Source organism: Pholcus phalangioides, unplaced genomic scaffold (genome assembly GCF_987345545.1).
Source record: "Pholcus phalangioides strain wild (caught in Gottingen) unplaced genomic scaffold, Ppha-v1.0 ptg000013l_1, whole genome shotgun sequence".
In the NCBI taxonomy this organism is placed as follows: domain Eukaryota; kingdom Metazoa; phylum Arthropoda; class Arachnida; order Araneae; family Pholcidae; genus Pholcus; species Pholcus phalangioides.
Window position 1 is genome coordinate 28,475,023 of NW_028301606.1, and position 22,409 is coordinate 28,497,431.

A 22,409-nucleotide genomic window follows, 5' to 3' on the forward strand; every position below is an offset into this window, starting at 1 on the left:
TTCGTGAAGTGGCCGGTGATCCCTATACAATTTATTTTTAGTTAGAAATTCCTTGGAATATGGACTGGGTCACCGTTTGGTTAGGATGCACAGTAGTAAGTGATTTATAAAAAATAATCAGCTATATACAGGGTGATTGTAATTAAAGTTCAGATTCCAAAACTCAAATAAGAACTGGTCAGAATGGTTTGAAAATTTGCATGGGTCCATTGCAGGAAGCAATGGAATTTTCTTTGGCGAAAGAAGGGAAGACAAAAAACTTTAAAATGTGCAAGTAGATGATGCTGTACTTGGCCAGCGGTATAATCTATTTTGTGCAACCACATCATGTTGCCACTTCAACAGCATCAGTGTGTGAATAGCAGGGCTGGACAAATCCCAGATGCCGGGGTGACTAGAAAATAGTTTTGGCACCTAAAATTTCATATGCATCATTGCTAAAATGAAGTGTAAGTACGAGACAATTTTTTTTATCATGATAATGTGTCTTTCAACATGAGAATGGGTCATAAAGTCCCAGAAAATTTAAAAAAAAAAAACTACTCAGGACTGTTTTTCTTGGGGGAAAACATGCTTCGCTCTTAATGAATTTGGCCGGCACCAAATTTTTTATTATTTCTTTTATTTGTCCCGCCCTGGTGGACAGCACAACTTTTATCAAGATACACATTGCAACACCAGCGAAGCAGCTGCTGAAGAATTTTGAAAATAACAACATGACACCTGGCTGCCATGTTCACCTGACAGTTGAATGGTACTATAACTGGCAACTTTTGGCTTTGGAGATACCCCAAAATGTTATGTGCAGTGTTTGGATTGCAAACTTTGGTGAATTGAAAGCACATTCACATCGTTACCATGGCATAGGCCTACTCTGATCTGTTGTTGAACAAAAACTTTTGTTCTTCCACCTCACAGCCAGAACACAGTGGGCAACATATGTAACATTTCTTGTGTAAGTTGTAGTTGCTTGTTTAAATGATTTTATATTTCTGATGTTCCCATGAATTACGAAATCATACCATGCTAATTGCATTATCATTTTGCCTTGACTGGCTATCATATCCACTCTGCGAGCAAATTTCCCATGTGTTGGGTGAATACTGCGTCGTCTATTTTACATTTTTAAGTATTTTTTTCCCTTCACTACACAAAAATTCATTGCCATTCATTATACTCATGCAAAATTTCAGGAACATTCATGCAAATTTGCAATTCATTCTGATTAGTGGTTTTTATTTTAGTGCTTTGGAATCAGAACTTTAGTTATAATCACCCTGTATATCATAAATCGTTGCAAATTAATCTGCATTAATTATACTTGATTAAACTCATTGTATTTGGCTAGTTTTTATCATAGTTTTTGCAAAATAGTGTCCTAATTAAGCATACTAAAAGTAAATAGAGAAAACATCTTTATTCTAGGGTTAGTAAGAATTCTCACGCACAAAATAATTCCTTGAGTTAAGATATAAAATAACTAAATTGCAAAAGTTGGCTTTTATTAAAATGTAAGAAATATTTATAGATTAATTAATATGGGATTGTGTTAACTACATAATAAACATTTTATTCTAAATTAATTATTAGAAGTTTGAACGATTTTTCACAGAAATTCTATTGTTTTTAATGTAAAAAGTAGTAAAACCAAAAACCAGTTTAAACCAAAAAAACCCGGTTTTCGTTTTTTTTTACCAACCCTGCTAAGTTGGAAACAGTACAGAGAGCTGGAGCTAGGATCACATAACATGAAAATTGAACCATTTAAAATCTTCATTTCAAAATATGGAAGCCAGATGGCAACACCAGCACAAACAAAAAAGCATAACACTAACAATGCAATTGCGTTAAGGATCACACATTCTGGCATGTACCGATTCATTATACTTAATTCCACACAAGAATGTGTACGAGGTGCATGTACATTTAAGTTGTTATTATAGTCCAGGGCTACAAATCTGAGGAATGAATGGTCAAGAAAATTAGACTAGTATATGAAAAAAGCAGAAAAATTTATATAGCCCCACACAGGCGATAAATCGACCTCTGCTTATTGGCATGACAATATTGGCTTTTTCTGTGCTATTAGATTGTGAACGAATTTTTTTTTAACCCTCTCTAATCCTTGTTTCCCATAGATGTTTGTTTCCCTATGGTAAGCTGTAACTGAAAAACGCACAGGAACCTATAGACAAGAATCTGTCTGTATATACTGTGTGTGTATATGTACTGAATACAAATCAGAATATAATTCCAAAGATGGAACTTTTGTGTGAATGCTGATAACAACAGATGTTTGTGCAAAATGCTCTTATTTATGATTCTAATAATAATATATATATCCCTATTTTTCCTGCACAGCCAAGATTTCTTTGCATACTTTTTTGATGAATAAGATATTTTGTAAAAAGTTAAATTACAGAAAGAAAAGACATTTTATATGTTATTTTAAATGTTTTTTAAAGGGTGGTAAATCAAAAATTCTTGGGAAGAAAATGTGTCTTCCCCCCCCCCCCCGAAAGGTCAATCCTGTGTATGCCCCTGGCACATTGTAATTTAATGCAATAAGTATGTTGCTATGGTTGTGATGAGCAGGCAGACCTTCAACATGATCCTGATATAAGTTAAAGCAAAAAGTCAGTAACCTGTCATTTTCACTTTAAATGAAGACAGATGGCAGCAGCACCAGAACATGAAACACTCATAAATTTGACAACAAAAATATGTTAGGGCCACACACATGGCCCCCCACAAGGAGTGGGCTGGCAAGGCTCCAGCCCTGGGGCCCAGGACGATTGTCATTATTGTTTTTTCATGCTATAAATCCATCATAAATGGGCCCACGAAAGATTCTAGCCTAGGGGCCTTACTCCAGGATGTGGGGTCCATGGCCACACATGCACTCAGAACATGTTTAAGCATGTAACAATACATTAGAAACACACCAAAAGAGAACATTCACGATTTAATACCCACATTAACTGCAGTTGCTAATGTCTAGAGTTGTTTTTCTTTTCAAGAATCTCACATGCTGCTGATCTTATTCATTTAAATATTCATTTCATTATGATAATAGAATTCTAGGGGTATAGTATATTTTACAACAGTACTATTTACAATAGTTAAAAGTTATTTATCGAAAAACTTCTGTAAAAATTATAATCCATTGTAAGTTGTCAGATTTTTTTTTCCCTCTTTCATACAGCAAAGATCTCTGTATAATGTTACCCTACTTGCTTTTCAGATTTTAAAGATCCTTCTAGAATAATCAGTAAATTGAGCTTAAGTTAACCTGCTCATGGAGCCAATTTTTAGAAGAAATTATATCACACACTCATCACTATTATGCAAAGTGTGAAAGAATTAGATAGAATGTAGAGATGAATTTTTTAGATCAAAAATTGTTATTCATTTTTATTTGGTCCTCTGGGTTGCATTATACAGAGTTCTACCATATATATCGCAAATCACATTCATGATATGCTCTTTTCTTTGTTTATAGGTTCTGTGATATATTTATTGTATAGAAGATATAATGGAAAGTGTACTGGAGTAGCTGAAGGAAAGTTCAATTCAGACAATTGTGGATATCTGGATGATAGCTTGAGGAGTAGCGTCTACTTAAATAATCATATTGAATTGCCAAAGGTGACTCAATTTTTCTATACTTTCACAACTTTATAAAGAATTTTCCCTAAAGAGCACCAAGCAATTAAGTCTATCTTATTTTACAAGAGATTTACTGGCAGGGTTCCTGCATTATTTTTATTAATTACAGCAAATTAACTAATCAGATGGGAACATTTATTGCCAGATGTTTTCGAAAAGGTTAGCTAAATCTACATGCTCTTTTGGTAAACATTGGCAGCATTTGGCACAAATTTGTTCTTTTATTTACTCTTCAAATGACACATTTCATTGTAATTTGGCATTTAAAAATCTTGCATACAGGAATGATTTTTGAAGACCCTCAAATTTTTATTCACACATTCTTACATTAAAATATGCAGTCAATGCCTAAAGTTTGGTTGTGGTCAATGTTAAGTGAATCTGTGTAACTTGATTGACCATTATGTAAAATTTTTACAATGTAATTCTAGTTAGTAACTGGTAAACTTTTACTGTCACTATATAATATATTAGCCAAGGCTAAGACTGTAAACCAGTTGGTCCACTACCAATGCAATTGCATCGTAGGTGGGTCAAACCTTGATAATAAGGAAAAGTGAATTTTTCTACTGTGTATGATGAATGGATTTCAATGTACATTTTCTTTCTTTGCCCAACTCTAGGAAAATTCAGAGGAGATGACATCCCTGGATAATGATTCATTTTTAAACAGCCTAGAAACAATGACCATCCAAAACTATTGGGCTGACAACACCAAAAATACCAAAGTTTGATAATTTTCAACCTGCGAAAAAGAAAATTGTAAAGCTCGTTATTTATCATTTTTTTTGTTGATCAAATTTCTCAAGGGGAAAACTTTTCTTATTTTCATAAATCCATATCATAATATATTCATCGTGAAACTCGATTAAAAATCTTGTTTGAACAAATATTAAAACATTTTGTTTTTCTGCGTAAATCTGCCTACACAGTCAAATTCAGATTGGATTTTTGATTTATTGATGCAAGGATCAATTTAGGCAAAACCAACAATTATATTTGTTGAATTTGAGTTTCATTGTATACACATAAATTTCAACCCTTAACTTTCAGTTAAAGCAGCTTTTTTATGAGGTATGATTAATTGTATTATTGATAAGTAACATAGCACAGAAATACAAAATTTCCTTTCAAGATTTTGAGAAAAGTCAAAATTAAAAATGCAATGTTATTTATTTGAATAAATTTGAAATATTGCTTCATTTATATAAAAAAATATAACAATCAAATATCATTTATAAAAATTTTAAACTTTTTTTTTAACAATTAGCTTTCGAAGATTTCCATTAGGCATTTTCCTTCTTAATGGCATTCAATACCAAATCCATTTGCAAGGGAATCCAGGTATTCTTTTCTTATGGGATGATCTTCAGCTGGTCTGTTGATTGCTGCCCACACAGGGTTTCCACGAAATAATCTCTTCACTTTTGCATAATTCTAGATTAAAAATTATTCAATATGAGAAAAGAGGGGAAGGGAAAGCACTTTTGGAGCAAATGTAAATTTCTACTTTTTCCATATGAAATATTACAGAGGTAGAATTTTTCAATGTCTTAAAATTATCAACCAATAACTTAGAATAATGTCATTCCATTCTACATAAGTATGAAGCAATAAGAAAATTGATTAAAAAAATTTAAATACTTTTCCCATACTATATTCAACAAAAGTAAGGGTATTAAACAATGTCAATTTATGTGAAAAAACAATCATATTTTTGTCTTTTTCATCTGCAATATATTGTGGCAAATAAGACCAAAAATGATGCTTTTGTAGAATGAGTGAGCAAATAATTTTTCATACTCATCTTCCACCCCAATATATATTTTCAGCAAACTTGCATAGCATCATTTTAATCTTAAGGACATATAAAGGTTATTAACAGATAATGGAAAATATACATTTAATTTAGTGTTCAAATGAGTTTTTCCTCAAAACATTAAACCAGAGTTCCCTAGTCGTAGTAATTATCTGATGAGGTTACCATTTATTCCTAGCGGATTCAACTATATATGGAATGACCACGTATATCAAGAACTTTATAACTCAGAAAAATGACAATATAAGCTGAAAATCAAAACATAGGATAGGAAATTCCCACCAGTGATCAGGGTTATAAGCTCTTCGTCATGAAGAATTCGAATATCTCAGTGAATATTGCACTTAGAAACTTGGAAGTTTTTGTTTTGTTAGCCTCAGGAGAGATAAGGCAACAACTTTCTAATTTGAAATTAGAGGACAGGGAGACTGACATAAAATAAAAATGTAAATTTTTAAACCATACTGTATTTTCATTTTTGAAACTGATACAAAGTGATTCTTGAATACATTTTGAGCATTTTTTAAACTAGAATCACACATCTATGACAAACGGTTGATAAGATAAAGGCTGAGTTATAGGACTTACAGGACACCTCGTATGTTCATTATGAAATCACTTTGAAAAGTTCATAACTTACATTCATGTCCAGAGTAAACCTGTGATATATACCAGCAGGAAGAACAAGCAAATCACCCTTAGATGCCATAATACGTATCCATCTATCATCTTTATCTCTGACGTCAAAATAACCACTGCCTTCAATAAAAAGCCTTATTTCCTCATCTGCATGGATATGCTCTGTGAAGAACATTTTCAGCTTCAAAAAAAAAAAAAGTTGGGTGATTATAAAAACTGTTAAACAACCAAATTGTCTAAAAACTTAAAATTTTCCTTGAAATGTTTTGATGTCACCAACTTTTTCCTCATAATTGCAAAGCTTGGCTTTCGAGCATTCCAACTCATCTTCATAATTATAACCTCTCTCTTCCCTTATCTTCAGCAATTTTTTTTCACCTTCAACGCTATCTACATCAATCTGAAATTTTTATAAAAATCAAAATCAGCAAAAAAAAAAAAAAAAAGCAATTAAACTTGTAAAAAAAGGCTGAACCTCCCCCTAAATTTTCTTATTGGCGAATAAAGGACAAGGCTGTCATGACAAGTTTAAGAAGCCCTTGGACTCAAAAATGTCCAGGGTCCTAGGAAAAAGTTAGCATCCAAAAAAGTTGAATGCACAGAGGAAACAAAATGGAAATACGTAAATAAAAAAGAGGAAATCATGAAAAATTCATAAATGACTTTTTACTAAACAATTTCAGAATTAGTGAAAATTTATATTTAATGAAAATCTTCTATAATTTAGAGCATCATTGTTTGACTCGGATCCTGTTAGGAAGCTACAGATAAGAGATTATTTTTGTTTGGACAAGGGATCTGTCCGGTCTTTTTTTGTGAAAATGTTTCTATGTAAAAATGACCACTAACCCTTAACTGGCGTTGTGAAAATTCTGTGCGTAATTGCCGTCGTGTTGCCATTTTGACCCCAGCAAGTATTAATCCATTTTAAAAATCAACAAAAAGAGTTGTCATAAAAGTAATGGGTTTTTTACATAACTTCATTCATCTGTCAATTAATTCACTAAATAATTTTTCAAATTTCTTTAATTATTTTCCAAAAAATTTTCTTTTATTAAGACACATTCAAAAAAAATGGAGGGATACATGACTTTAGAATTATTTTTTAAGCTCAACTTTCATGATTAAAAAATTAACAGATATATATGATTGAAATATGCTCAGAAAGTAAAATTCACAAATTAAAATAATATTTACTATATTTTCACAAGCACCGAAATTAGTCTTATTATAAGTCGATAACACAGTACTTGTAAACACCACTATGACATACTGATCACACAGATCTTGCGTACAGTTCACTAACAACAATATCCTCATGATCATCTTGGATATACGATGTTTTACCATTAATTTAAAATCATTATCGAGAAAACTGGTGCTCATAGGCAGAGATAAAAATGACCCCATAATGCCAGTTACAGATTAACACTTGTAGGACAGATACTGATCAAAATGACAGGAGGTTGATTTTCACTATAAAATCTTGATCTACATGATTTTTTTCATGTTTAAATGTAGATATGAGTGTAGGTAAGAAATATAAAAACTCTGAGTTTTCCAAACAAATCTCATTTTTACCCTCTTCATTAAAGAGGCACACGTGGTAGCTGATCAATTAATTTTCCCCAATTTTGTTTCTTTTTAAAGGCCATTTGACATACAATAAACACAAATCAATCAAAAAAATATTTTTTAATGGCCAGTTTTAGCTCAGGTTTGAAGAGGATAATACCTACCCAAAAATTCCTTGTTGTATAACTGATAAAAAATATTTATGTTTTAACTGTTATAATTTCAATTGTATTTGCATATCACACTTCCTACACTGTTTTTTTTTCTAAAAATCGACCAAGCATTTGAAAAGCTACATTGGGAAAACGCATGCTGGCAATTGAATGATATGCACACTGTATACTATGATCGGATCAATGACATACGTCGTTTTGTTTTAAAACTCAACTGTTTTAGCATTTTTTGCTTACTTGGAGAATATATATTTCAATGCATTGAACATAGTAGGAGAACATTTTCCTTTTTCTTTCCCAGTAAACACAAAATATGTTTTTATGTATAAATGTGTGAAACTCATTTCGTACAAAGGGGTACCTGATGAAATTTTTTTTCGGTTTTTTATTATTATACCTGCCAAGGTAGTATTGTTCTGCTTCAGTATTTCAGCACGTATTAATGAAGTAAAACAATCATCACATGTTCAAATTTCTACTAGCTTTTAGATAAGATTCAATGATTTGCATCACTACATTTTTGGCCATATTACTATTTTTATTTCATAACTGGTCGATCATTAATGATGCTTTCAATTAGATGAAGTAAGAATTTCTATATTAGTTATAATTTGATGCCACGATTCAACAAAATATTTGCTGTGCATGGCTATGAAAAGGTCTGTAACATTACCGGTCAAATTGACCGGTGATGGGTCTTTCTAAGTATAACTAAAAATATCTGTCAATTTTTTTAAAATTTATGATAATTGAACAGTATAATATTTAAGCATTTTTAGGAAAATTCAACATCCTAAACAATTCCGGTTTATCATGAAAATCAACCAAGAAGATAGAGAAATGGTCAGAATGACCACTAGTGTTAATTTTTTTACAAATAAAAAGAATCTAATTAATTTTGTACAAAAGGAACAAAATGTTTGCGATTTCAATAATTTTTATTTTGTGTATGGTCAGTTTGTCAGATCCGAAAATGTTTTTAAGGGTCTGGAAAACTGACATAAATTTTGGTTGGACACACCCCTGTCAATGTAAAATTTTGAATAATATTTCATCATTTGTCAATTTCTGTAAAACCATCATAGTTTTCAGCATATCAGGGCCAATTATACCAGGGAATATAGTTTATAGCCAATCCAAAATAGGTCTCCTTTCTCACGTCTCTCTCATCAAGAAGTTGGTATGCTTACACATCGGTGAAACACTTTCCTGTATGCACCAATTCAATAGATCTTGGTGCCGTTTTGATTGCAACTCTATAACAGGACTGATTAGATAATAATAAAACTTATGACAACTCTGAACAGTTATTTCGAATAGATCCTTTGATATAGTAAGTGAATGCCTCATTTACCAAGCTCATTGCACCTAACAATATTCAAAATAGCTTCTACAAATGTACAATGAAATGTAAGAACTATACGATACCATAACTGGATGAAGAAGATAATAAGGTTTCAGGTTTATTAAGATTGAAGTTAAAACAAAATAATCAACTTCAACAAGAACCCATAGACTTAAGATATAAATAGACCGCGCACGCTATTCATAAAACTTGTCGAACGTGAAGAAAAGATGAGCAGTATTTTCGGGGAAAGAACAGGTTCTGCGCTATTACATTTGGCGCGTTTTCGCAGAAGCTAGGATGTTGCTGTAACGAAATTTGACTCAATTCGATCAAGTTGATGAAAACTTTCCTTCATTTTTTCAATGAATTTCACTCATTTTTATGTGAAATATTTAGGGAGTATCAGATTTGAAAAAATAAATTCTATAAAATAAACAAATATTGGAAAACGGAATTTTTTTATTTTCCATTAAGGGATAATTCTTAATAATTTCTTAACACATGGGTTTTTAAATTTTAATTGAATATATAATATTTGAAGGAAGTGAATATAAACAGTATAAATTTCATGAAATAAATTTTTTGGCACAGTTTTTAATAGCTTTCTAAATATCTATACACACACAGGAAACAAAATATTGTATACAACAAATATATAATGTTTATGTTACTGTAAATTTGATAAATCCGTAGTGCGCGTTATCTTCAGAAATTATGCACAATAGTTGGTAAATATATGCATAATTACCAATATTTTTAGTAAGTTTGATGAATTTCGTAGCATTTATCACTTTTTACGAATGAATCGAATAATTCTCAAAATGAACTTAGTAAGTTTGATGAATATGGAAAAAATCCATGCTGAAATATCACTTTATTTCAACAACTTCGTTCTGCCCGTATGAGATGCGTGCACTACACATATTTCGCCATAAAAATTAAATTAATAATAAATGCGAAGATAGAGAGAGATTTTTTTTCATCGGCTTTGTTCATGTTAGCTTTTGCTGTATTTATCAGCATATGCAAACATAACCGTTACGAAGAGGGGTAAAAATACTATTATTTTTAGAGGTTGTTATGCATTTTTATGCAAAACTGCAATTGTCTAGAGGGGGGGGGGGAAGTTTTCCTCACATTATATTTAAATAGAATATTTTTCATAAATTTATCCTTCTGAAAAGCATATTTTCTTCCAAGTTGAGCAAAACTCGAATGAACTCGCCAAATCTCGCCAAATCTTGCGGAGACGTATATTTCAGTTAAAACTTCATAAAACTCCCAATTTCAATCATTTATTGCCAAAAATTCTATTAAAACATTTAATAATGATTCATGACATTTGAATTTTACCAAAACTTGGAACTTTAATTGAATTAAATCCAAAATGGAGTCGTTAAAAACTGAGATTACGTCAGAAATCCATTGCATCGTCAATTTAATATTCCAATTTTTAATTTATAAGAAAGGAAATAAGCAAAAAAGTACTCCTTTGTGAAAGGATAATGTTCCTCCTTTCCTAAACCGTTCCGAACATCCGAAAGCTGCACACGTGGTGAACATTTTAATGAAAAATAAGACAGCACTTGGAGATCGTCATACGAACAGCCATAAGGAAAGCATTGCCAGCGAGATTCCCTGACCAGCCTTTCGACTGGAGTCACGTGACTCCGGATCTTTGCTTCACATTGTAACCCCTCGCGCGCACTCTATAGTATTATTACTCTGTGCAAGAACCAGACAGAAATCTTTACTTACTTTCCAATACAGAACACCAGATTTTTGCTTCAATTCATCAAGGCTAACATACTGTGGTGGATCGAGATGATGTTCTTTCCTCTGATCATCGTCAGAATTGTCCATATACCAAGCCTGAACCATCTTCGGGAACTATAGGCCTAAGGAACAAAAAAACTTGGCTATTAGAAACAAGTGGCATTAAAAAATTCTCATCCACTGGATAAGATTTATGTTTTATATACATTTGGTGTTTCAGAGAATTTTCGGGTAATGATAGCAACAAAATTATGATGGGTGAATGAAAATCTCAATATGTTTATTGTTTTCCTAATGCGAGAATCTGGGTAGGTTTCCTATACCTAAAAAACTACTTTTTTTTCAGATATGCTTATAACGAGAAACTCACTATTGATTTGTAACACCATCGATACTGGTGTAAGGGGACACCAGTATCGATTGGTGAGGGACGATGCAAGGCTATGGTGTCGCAGGGAATTTTTCTCTAATAGGGTTGTTAATAAATAGAATAGCTCACCCCCGGAGGTAGTAAATTGTAACACAATTGACACGTTTAAAAAGAAATACAATAAACATGTTGGGGTAAATCGAGAAGCTATCCATTCTTAGAATAAGACAACCATAAGTTTATGGGCATTGTATAATATTTTATCATGTATATATATTGTTTACAATTTTCGTTAATTGCATTTTTAATTGGGTTGCTATATTTTTGCTAATAATTGTTCCTAATATTTTATCATGTGTATATATTGTTTACAATTTTCGTTAATTGCATTTTTAATTGGGTTGCTATATTTTTGAAATATATGACATCCATATTTTTATGGGCATCTTTTTCTCAGCCACCTCGTTGGGCATTTTGCCTGTTGTGGTGTTGTATTTGTAATATATCATCAAAAAGCCAATGCTGAACATAATTAGCATGTTGAATGATAGCTTATACTGTTGGTTCATACAGATTTTTGAATCCACTAGATATAATACCAGGCACTGCCCAGGTTTTCCTCGATATACTAGCAGCACTGAGGTGACAAACCATTATAAAGGAATAAATATGTGTTAGACACATCATTAGGAAACCACTGTAACGAAAGTAAATACTGCAAAAGTCATTTTTGAGACCCACGAACCATTCTTGCCCAAAGGTTTTTCACCCATTTGCTCTACCCTGATGAACTTTTAGAGTAACATATCATTCAAGTTCTTTTCATTCACTTCATAACATATCATTCACTTCTTTCAAATCTGAGAATCGTTTCCCTTTTAGCAAATTCTTCATCCTAGGAATTCTTCATCAAGGGAAGTCACATGGTGAAAAGATTGGGGGAATAAGCTGGTTGTGGAAGTAAAAAAATGTGGTGTTTTGACAGGTAATCTGACATCAAGAAGGACTCGTGAGCCTGCACATTATCGTGATAAAGCACCCACAACTTAGCCTTTGGAAGATCTGGTCGCTTGCATCTCACTGAATTATGCAGATGTTTGAGGATTTGCAGGTCCCTCCTCATGTCAGATTACGCCAAAACATCCCATTCTGATACTTCCCTGATTTCCATTTATTCCCCCAATCTCGCCCCATGTGACTTTTTTCACTGATAAAGAATTTGCTTAAGGAGCAATGATTCTCGCATCCCAAAGAAGTGCAGCAAGCAGCAACGAAGGCATTGGAGGGTGTGACAAAGAAGGCTTGCAATCCTCGTTTTACATCTCTGTATGAACAGTGACAAAAATGCATAATAGCACAGAGGGTAGTTAATGCAGAGGAAACACCAAATAAGCAGTCTCTATCTGTATTCATTCTCCTATAATAAAATCAATATCGGAACTTTTGGAACATAGTAATATATAGATTACACACAACATGATAAAGTGTCAGGGCTTGACAAATCAAAGATGCAAAGTCATTACAGGGAATAAATTGGTGTTATCACCTAAACATTTCTGTGCTCAATTTCAAATTAGGATTACATAATTTTCAGAATTCATGTCACTTAACATTGACAGGGATCATCAAGTCTGAAAAAAGTAGACGGATAGATTTTCGTAGACCATTTTTCACGAGAAAAAGAGATGTTCAACCCTTAAGAAACAAGGCTAGTGCCAACCTTCAAGTTCTTAAGCCCTGATATATACCATGACTAACGTCTGAAAAGTTTATGAATTCACCAGCCAAAAATGTATAAGAAATATATCTTTGTATACTTCAGAATTTGTTCAAATGACTTGAATGTTTCACAAACTACTTCTAAACTGTACAGCGCCTTATACACGTTTCTTTATGGAATTTCTAAAGGATTGGTATATGGTGGAGTTAGTGTTCTGAGTGTATATGTGGCCTTAACGTATTTATGCTGTCAGAGTTACGTTGAATTTGTAGTCTTGCTAATGCAGCAATCGGTCTTTATATCTATGCTTTGATATCTCACCCAGACGTGAAGCGAAGTGTGTACAGTCCTTCAATATCTTCATATTCATCTTCCATCTTTCACAAACTGGATAGCTTTTGGACATGAGATAGGCATATACAGCTACTTCACCACACACTCACTCCGGCCATATTGCTATACTGCAATTTACTGACATGGAACAGCTGCAATCAGGGGCGCCGGAAGTGTTTGGAATTTGTGGGTGCTCGTTGTGATCTTTATATAGGAAATTTTGACTTCTGAAACAATTCCAGGTGCTCAGACCTATGCCATAAATTACTGTGGGTGCCCCAGCACCCCTGGTCTCGAAGCCACTGTCCCCAGGTTACTTTTTTTGGTCATTCATATGCCAGGGTATCAGAATATATCTGTGGGTTGAGCCTTTACATAAAAATTTTTCATTTCTGAATCTTTTCTGGGGATGCTGAGATCCCAAGTCACAAATTACCACGGGTGCAGCACCCCTGGCTGTAATAAAATCCATATCACCAAATATCTTTGCAAACCGGCAAAAACTACAAAAATAATTTGAAAACCAGCAAAAATATATATAGGCTGACATAATTGCACTGGGTTGTAGCACCATTTCTGGGTCTTTCTATCCTTCCTCTCTGACTTCTAGAATCATCGATTCCAGATGGCGCAAGTACCGTGGGTTTTTCAAATGCTGTCCTCCTTTGTGTAATATTTAAAACAGCCATGATTTCGTTGTTCGTTTCCTAATGTCAGTAGGATTATTTCCCGGTCAGGTTGTATTGCTTTTTTTTTTTTTTTTTTTTTGGTTCCATATTATTGTTGTTTTCCGCATTTATGTTTTTTAAGCTGGTGACCTTTTTTCGGTGTCCGTAGCGTCAGTTACCACCTTGGCGACTTTTCATCAGGCCACCGAACAAATGTGTTTGGTGCCAAAAAAAATTTGCGAAAAGGATCTGGAGTAAACTGTAGCTCAGAGGTGTTCAACCTTTTTTTAGCGGCGAGCACAGCATGTACCTGTCATCAAAACAAGAGCACCCTTGACATACGAATGCGTGAAATCAGGATGATTTTAATCCTTGAATACAATTTTTACAAGGTGTTATATTTGAAACGTTGATCAGGTGCTCAGGAGCACGAAATCGAATACGAGCATCGAGCACTTTGGGTGCTTCAGGGGAGCACCATGTTGAAGACGCCTGCTGCAGCTGCTCCAAAATGTGTCAGGGAGGATAGTGTTGGTGACATATCGCTGTTTTGGTGCAGTTGAAAACTTGGCGACAAAAAGGAAAAGCATACACTGAGAATTTACCTTTTTTTAGTTGAAAACCCAATAATTTAAAATAATCACATCAGGGCTGTAGTATGCTTTCTCGGGGCAGACTTTTTCTTGGAGCCCCTCCTGAAAGGTTTATTATTAGACAAAACAAATGTAAACATTTGTGGGGGGGGGGGCATTAGATTCGAAGCCCAGGGGCAGTGCCCCGGTTGCCCCAGCGTAGTTACGGCCCCGAATCCTATGATAAATTATTGATTATAGGGGTGTTTTTTTGATCACATCTTGGAGAAATACTCACTCGACTTCTCGATCTGTATGACGTCACAGCCAATCACGATATCTAAACAATAAGAATAAAAACAAAGCTTGGTATGTACGAGTCATGATACTGTAAAAATATTTATTTTCATGGAAAAAAAACAATATTTTTGAAAAAAAAAACTATGAGATAACACACTTTAGGCAAGCTTACCTTCGGTTTATTTTGATCTGTAACGGTCGGTCATAACCAGAGTTTCCAGATCCTTAAAGATTTCCAGCTATTTGAGAATCATATGGTCAGTGACATAATCAAAGTCCATAGTGACTTATAATGCTATCTATCCAGCAATTCAAAAACTTCATTAATGAATTACAAACAGGGTGAAGTAGGACTTCATCTATATACTTATTCTTATACATACATACTACATACTTATTCTGCTGTCATCTATTATTCAAAAAGCAAACGAAAAAACTATCAACTAGTGCTACTTTTATACCATAGATAGCAGCAAATTCTGTATATAGAATATTTTTTCAATACTAGTCAAGGCCGTCCAGATTTTCATGGCAACAAATACGCACTCAGCCAACACCACACTAAATATTTAACCCACACTAAATATATTTCTAGTGTGGTGTTGACTGAGCCTAGAAGGTAGTGGTTGTAGAAGGTATTGACTGAGCTATCCTTATCAGTTTCCTTATGGCTCAGTGCAAATATGTTAGCTAGAGGCGTATTAAGCTGGGTTTTTCCAGCAGCAGGTTTTCTGTGCTGCAATGTGAATCGCCCAGCGCGATACGCCACCCACTCACCGATAGAAAAGCGGTACGACTGTTTTCCTACAGAGCGCAACACACCGCACGCGAGCGCTTTACGTCGTGCGTGATTGACTGACCTCTCCTGGAGGCAGGGCCGCAACTAGATGCTTGGTCACCCGGGGCAAGCGCGCATTTTGACGCCCCTTGCAATGTTGAAGAAGTTTCAGAATGAAATTTGCGCCCCCTCGGATCCAGCGCTTGGGGCACGAGACCCGCGTGCTCCCCCTAGTTGTGTCCCTGTCTGGAGGAGTCATGCTCCGTGCGCCGCGTGTTTCGCCGATCTTCTTTTGAATTTGTAGTGTTTTCTTTCCATTCCCTTCATACCGAAGCTTGCAAATGACAGAATAGCTGATAAAAGGTCTATATATAGCTGCCCTGAGCTGATGCGACAAGCTAGGAAAACACAAACACCGTAGCGTGATTAAGTTATACGTTTCTACAGAAGCGAAATGGTCTAATTCGGTTCACGCAATGCAAAAAACTACTATGAAAAACCGGCTTAATTGAATGTCAATGACGATATTGTCAGATAATTACAGAATTAATGTGAAAGATAATTCCAGAGTCAATGAAAGAAATAATTTCAGCATTAATGAAAGAAACAAATCCAGAATTGATGAGAGCAATTATTCCAGAAGTAATCAAAGAAATAATAATTAATAAAGAGAATTATTCCAGAATTAATGAAAGAAGTTATTCCAGTATTAACGTGAAATAAATAATTTAATCTTTTTTTTTAATCTTTAAAAGAGCATCGTTATAAAATTTATCGAATTTTAAAGTTGTGGGGGTGGCAAAAATCCTATTTACGGTTCTGCCTCGTGATAATGAAATTTGGTACGATGATTTTTTTGAAGAGTATGTCAATTAGTAAGTAGAGGTGACATATTCAGGCAGGGCCGTCTTTAGAGCGTCATGGGCCCCCGAGCCAAGTGATTTTCCTGAGATCAGGAAAATCACTGATCCTGCTGGCAAATTCTCGAAAATTTTTACTGGTTCTCATTTTTGTAAGGCCCGCATTCTCTTGAGGTCCCCGAGCCGTGCCCGGATGAGCCCACGCGTTAAGACGGCACTGTATTCAGGCTAGGTAGGGCCCCTGTTGTAGGGCCCTACTTCAGGTTTTAAAAGCAGCACGACATCAATGGAAAACCTGCGATGTCTCATTTTTTCCCACTATATTTTTTCGCTTTGAATGTTTCACATGTCTTTTTCATGGCCCTGCAGCAGGGCCCCTGGACTGAGATCTTTGGTGGGAAACTGCCCTATAGAGCACACAAAAATTATGGGAGAGAAACTGCCCACCCAAAACTTTTTGTTCAACCCCCTTGCTTATGATCGGAAATACGGGGGGGGGGGGGTTTATGAATTGATATCTTCATCATCATGTCCCCCACAATCATTATCGTGATGACTGTGGACCACCCTTTATGGTCTGGACACGAGTAAAAACAATCCTTCTAACGGAGCACGGGCCATTCCCCACGTACTTGGAAAGGTTTGGGCGCTCTGCGACGCAGAAGGGTCGTTGTGGCACTACGCTTCTCGATGTTCACACACGGCGGAGTTGCACTTTGGTGATATGCCGACGGATAAACTATATGTTTGGGAAGAAAAGGGTTCTTCAGAGTCCGCTCAATTATCAACGTGTGATGAAACTGCTGCATTTCCTGGAGAGCAACTTACATTTGCTACATGATAAAAAAGGTGGCCACCGACCAGTGGCGGATTAAAGTCGGCTGAGGCCCCGGGCGCAAAAGAAAATATTGGGCCCCTTGAATTAGAAAAAAGTGTGGCGTTTTGGTTTTTCTCTCGGGCCCTTTAGAAATCGGGGCCTCGGTCGGGCGCCCACCGTTAAATCCGCCTCTGCCACCGACGAATTAAACTTGCCGATGCCGACTACACACCATCCACTCGCGTATTAAGATCCACAATTGCGCATACTTACAACTTGAGGTCGCGCAGACGTAATTGGCGGTGTTTTTGTTGCTGGAACCGCCTAAACGTTTAAGCCGGGTTTTCCTAGGAGTAAAATTTCTGCGCAGTGTGCAGCGTGAAAACGCTGATTGGTTTAAAACCTGAAATTCAGGTTTTTTTGACCAATCACAGTTTTCACGCTGGAAGCGCAGCAGAAAGCATGCTTCTAGGAAAACCTGGCTTTACAGCTGTGGCAGCGCATGAATGCGGTGGTCTATTAATTGCTAGCTGTGTGCGTCGCATATGTTGGGCTTGACCGTGTTCGAAATTGAGACAATTTATATAATCTTTATCAACAAGATTATCCAGTAATTACATATATCTCTGCAGAAACGCAATTAGCGTATGATTTTTGTTTCTATTTACAATGATCACCGTGATACCCGATTATGCCACTGCGATTCCAGATTTTCCACTGCTAAAGTAGCAGATCTACTCATTGTAGTTGCGTCTTTTTGTGACATGAATCAACACCCCCTATAGATAAGATTTTATCTATAGGGGGTGTTGCATGAATAGAGGAACGAAGACCTTTCATCTAAACGAGGACGAACACTATGACGGCTGGACGTCCAGTCCCCTCAGCAGCGTAATTTGCGGAGCAAGAATCTGAAATGACTATGCAAACATGAGTGGAATGTCGACATACTAGGTAACAGGAAGACACTCACCGAACCTCAAGGACGCTCCTAGTCCCGTGAGAGCCAGAAATACCATATCTGGCCCGCGGACCGAAAAAACTGTGCATCCGTGCTATAAATGATTCTGAAAAAGTGCTCAGACATTGAATTTGATCAACAATACATCGGTTATAACGTCCATATTTGGTGACCCCCATGGAGAAAAATGTTGGTGATCCTTGATTATGACGTCGATATAACGATACGTTTCTTCTGCGTATGCGTTACCAAAAATAAAAATGACAGAAATAGAGGTGCATTTAAAGGGTGAGGGGAAAGCTGACTATATCCCATGGTGATAAATTTGAGAAATGAATGGTCAAGCAAATTAGACAAGGGTGAGAAAAAGGCTCCGAAACCATAAATCCGTTTCTGCCTATTTTTTTTTATTAGGTGTATAAACTCCCAGGGCCGCAACTAGGTGCTCGGTCACCCGGAACAAGCGCGCATTTTGACGCTTCCGCCCCCTGTAATATTGAGGGAGGTGTTTCAGAATGAAATTTTCGCCCCCTTGGGTCAAGGGCCCGGGGCCTGAGACGCCTGCTTTTCCCCCCCTAGTTACGGCCCTGTAGACTCCGAGAGCATGCTCATGCTTAACAGCAGCGTATTCCGACACGAAAACGGAACACGCTAATTTTAACATGTTCCCCCACGAGAAGAGCTGATTTTCAAGCACATAAACAATATACACACCATAAATGTAATTATTTTATTCTCAAAATACAATTCATGGAAGAAAATTTCATGCGGTTTCCCCCGTCGCTTAAAACACGTTTTTTGTTTTTTTGTGTCACAAATAACATAATGACCATAGTCTAGTACAAAAAAAAAAGCATTACTTGTTAGAAGCCCCTTCAAGACACCCGGCCACGGACGTGAAGACGTAGTCGGACAGATCGGGACGCTTGGCCAACGGGTACTGCCATTCACCCAAGCTGCTGAAGTGCTTGTTCATGTGCAGGCTGATGAAGGTGACGGTCTTGTCCATGAGCACTCCCGAATTCGAGTCGGAAGCCGCGACCACCATGTCCAGGACATTAGATGCGTCCAAGTTGTCGGCCAGATGGTTTTCGCACAGGGTCTTCAGGTCCACGATGTCAAATTTATCGGCTGCCCTCAACATGCCCATCGCGGACTGGAGCTTCGGGAAGACCGGGAAGTGACCGGTGTACATGAACGAGACGATTTCCTTGACGGTCTCGTAGCTGAACTCGCTCATGTCGACGACGTACAGTTGCGTGCCTTCCTGCGCGACTGACGAAGTCGACTCCTTCCGGAAGGCGTCCGACAGAACCGGCGAATAGGCGGACAGCACGACGCGGTGGGCGGGAATCCGGAAGGCACCCTTGACTTTCAGGAAGACGTCGTTGAACTTGGTGTTGTCCAAGGCACGGAGGAAAAGCATGTTCGAGGGCCGCGCGTAGTTCTCGTACACTTCGGATTCGATGACCACCTTCAGCTTCCACGACGGCGACGGGCACTGCCAACCGAAATCGACGACGGGCGAACCGGAACCTTCGGTGAAGACGTACTCCCCGTCGCAGACGCTCACTGTAGCGTCGTCCCGACAGAGACGCAGCTTGTACCTGGTCTTGATGGATTTCTTGCACGACGTCGTCGATTCCATCAGCAGGCAGGCGAAGAACTGCTGCGACGAGTAGTTCAACTGACCCCTCACGACCTTGACGGACATGAACCACGTGCAGAACGGTTTCGCGGCTGCTTCGAACGTCGGGCTCACGTACAGCCTGTCTTCGCGAGTAGCCAGACGTCCGGACAAAGAATCCCGATCCTTCTCTAGGAAAACCCACGAGTACGTACACGTCTCCAACAGGACGAAAGTGGTTCCTCCAGAAACAATCTTGTCCCGGGCTTCGATATCTCTGATCTTCAACGCCATCTTTGAATAACGGTTCTTTTTTTTATTCAACTCGCAGTACTCAATGGCACCGACTTCTACGACGATGTTTTCAGAAAACTAACTCTGGCGTTTTACAAATCGAATTCGATCCACCTACTATCTTAATTCGCGATCCGAAAAATCAAACGCAAACTTCACACACAAGAACGTATCTCTGAGATGCAGACGACTTTGATAAGGTATTTTCAATCAAATTAAAATTATACGATCAAAGCCGTCTATATGATAAGGAAATCGAAAATTCGAATGCTGTTTGCCGGAATATTATTCTAGCAGGGGGATTTTTTCTTCGGAACAAAAAAAAAAGTTCACATTTTTGCTCGATAGAGGACGCTGCACAAATTTTTATTCTCAAATCTCTCATTCAACATTACAAGGGGCACCAAAATGCGCACTTGCCCCGGGTGACCAAACATCCAGTTGCGGCCCTGGATATCGCGGCAGCTGGATGCTCACTCCAGTAATATAAGCCCGATGGTGAGCACCCTCTCTCGACAAAATTCAAACCATTTTTTATACCAAAAAAAAAAAACTTCATGAATACTTCAGAATAACATTTTTGCAAGCCACATTGCCCAATTCTTTCATTTTTTTTACGAATTTTTAAACTGTTCATGAATTTACGGAACATTTTTATTTCGTAATCCGTATAAATATCATTTACACACATTTTTTTTTTGTTGATATCAATGCATTCACTAACATAAAATAGCCGCAGCATTGCGAGTTAAATTTTTGTGCCGATCAAAATGAATTTCGGATGGCAAATTTTCTTACCAACCGGCGTTAATGAGTAACTGTTATTCGAGCAAAAGATTAATTTATTTTCACCTCAGAATTGCTTTTCAGATACACTTCGCTTTCTATTTCAGAAATATATTTGGTCATTTCATGTGAAATGAATGATTGAGATAAGAGAAAATGCATTAAAAAAAAAAAACGCCTCAGACTCAAATGTTTTCAGTGGATGTGTGACACTTAACCTTTTTATCCGCCAAATTCAGATTTAGATTGATTTTTATAATTTTTTTTCCTTTTATTTCTCCCTCCTGATTTTTTAGTTCAGACATACCAATAAACAAGTTCATGAAAAAAATAATTAATTTTGCTCTTCCTTGAAAATAGGTGTTTAAAAAATTAAATTGATAGCATATGTGTTGAAATCATTGATTTGTACATTAAGTTTGGAATCTCTCACTTTTGGGGATATAAAACCAAGTACTTCATGAACAAAACATTTTTTTCTGATTAATTAAAACTGATGTTCCCTATTGAAAACATTGACCATTAAAAGGTTAATACCAAATTAAACAGTCTGGACATCCTAGGAACTTATCTTTTACATTTGCAAGCGAGTGAGAGAGAAATGACTGCATGACATGACATAACACCACCACACACACACAGTTTTTTTTCCCAACTATATCTCACGAACCTGACTGCATCGAGTTCATATTGTAAAATAAAAGATATGTGCTTCTTTAAATTCTCCTCACTAATAATTTTTGTTGCACCACAGTAATTTTCTGCATACGAGGGTTAATTAGACTGCGACCTACAATTTATCACTGATTCCTAATGGCAGCCTTTTTTCATACTCACTGAGAGGTTGGTGCACTAATCCTTCAATGTGGGACTCCCTGCGGTAGCAATCTGTTTCTGTGGTCATATTGTCGTTTCTGTTGTACCCCTGAGTGAGGAAGTTTCAGACAAGGACGAACCAGGAATTGAACTCACGACACCTCTCAACATCCTTTGGTATTTTAGGTGAGTATCTTATCAAACTGGGCTACAGCGCCCTCCAATTATGAAGTTGTTGCTGTCTCGCTCTTCGGTCAATATTTTTATGTTTTCAGTGCTGCTTAGCGTTTTATGAAACTTGTCTTCAAATTGTGGGCAGTTTATGGAATGAATTAAACAATTTTCCATAGAAACCTACGGAAAATAATATTTCAGCTAATCAATGCGATTCCGGAATGAATTATTTCTATTAGCCAAGGTATCACTATATAGCCAGTCCATAGATAAGAAAACTTTAAAGTAAGGATTAAAAAAAAAATGAAAATTATGTTTGCTATTGGCACAATGA

General features: G+C 36.3%; 3 protein-coding genes across 12 annotated transcripts in view; 1 reads left to right on the forward strand and 2 right to left on the reverse strand.

Annotated features, from left to right (window-relative positions):
- The window catches only part of LOC149078912 (uncharacterized), a 34,297-nt gene extending 29,709 nt beyond the window's left edge, over positions 1-4,588 (forward strand). For all 7 annotated transcript variants that reach the window (XM_089241112.1, XM_089241113.1, XM_089241115.1 and 4 more), the window contains 2 exons: positions 3,503-3,648; positions 4,293-4,588. In XM_089241112.1, coding sequence (XP_089097238.1) covers positions 3,503-3,648; positions 4,293-4,403 — 257 coding nt within the window. In that variant the 3' untranslated portion in view covers positions 4,404-4,588. The remainder of the gene's footprint in view (positions 1-3,502; positions 3,649-4,292) is intronic.
- A 235-nt stretch (positions 4,589-4,823) lies between these two features.
- On the reverse strand, positions 4,824-15,373 carry Adi1 (acireductone dioxygenase 1). Of its 4 annotated transcripts, none has more exons than XM_089241117.1 (6): positions 15,135-15,373; positions 14,961-15,002; positions 10,982-11,121; positions 6,408-6,527; positions 6,129-6,308; positions 4,824-5,106 (listed from the first exon to the last, which is right to left on the reverse strand). In XM_089241117.1, the coding sequence occupies exons 3-6, from the start codon at positions 11,102-11,104 to the stop codon at positions 4,972-4,974; spliced, it is 558 nt and encodes a 185-aa protein (XP_089097243.1). In that variant the 5' UTR covers positions 11,105-11,121; positions 14,961-15,002; positions 15,135-15,373; the 3' UTR covers positions 4,824-4,971. The 4 variants fall into 4 exon arrangements, with proteins under 4 accessions (XP_089097243.1, XP_089097246.1, XP_089097244.1 ...); XM_089241120.1 differs by having other exon boundaries at positions 10,982-11,113; positions 15,135-15,230; XM_089241118.1 differs by having other exon boundaries at positions 15,120-15,146.
- A 3,861-nt stretch (positions 15,374-19,234) lies between these two features.
- LOC149078914 (protein roadkill-like) lies at positions 19,235-20,299 on the reverse strand. The gene has a single exon (XM_089240466.1). It carries the CDS (start codon positions 20,297-20,299, stop codon positions 19,235-19,237), a length of 1,065 nt encoding a protein of 354 aa, XP_089096592.1.
- Between the last annotated feature and the right edge of the window lie 2,110 nt (positions 20,300-22,409).

Excerpts from the sequence above, each read along its gene's own strand:
- Adi1 (XM_089241117.1), bottom strand. The coding sequence starts at position 11,104 with ATGGTTCAGGCTTGGTATATGGACAATTCTGACGATGATCAGAGGAAA. Across the intron at positions 6,528-10,981 it reads CTGGTGTTCTGTATTGGAAA|ATTGATGTAGATAGCGTTGA; the intron begins GTAAGTAAAGAT and ends TAAAAATTTCAG. Across the intron at positions 6,309-6,407 it reads TTTGCAATTATGAGGAAAAA|CTGAAAATGTTCTTCACAGA; the intron begins GTTGGTGACATC and ends TTTTTTTTGAAG.
- LOC149078914 (XM_089240466.1), bottom strand. The coding sequence starts at position 20,299 with ATGGCGTTGAAGATCAGAGATATCGAAGCCCGGGACAAGATTGTTTCT.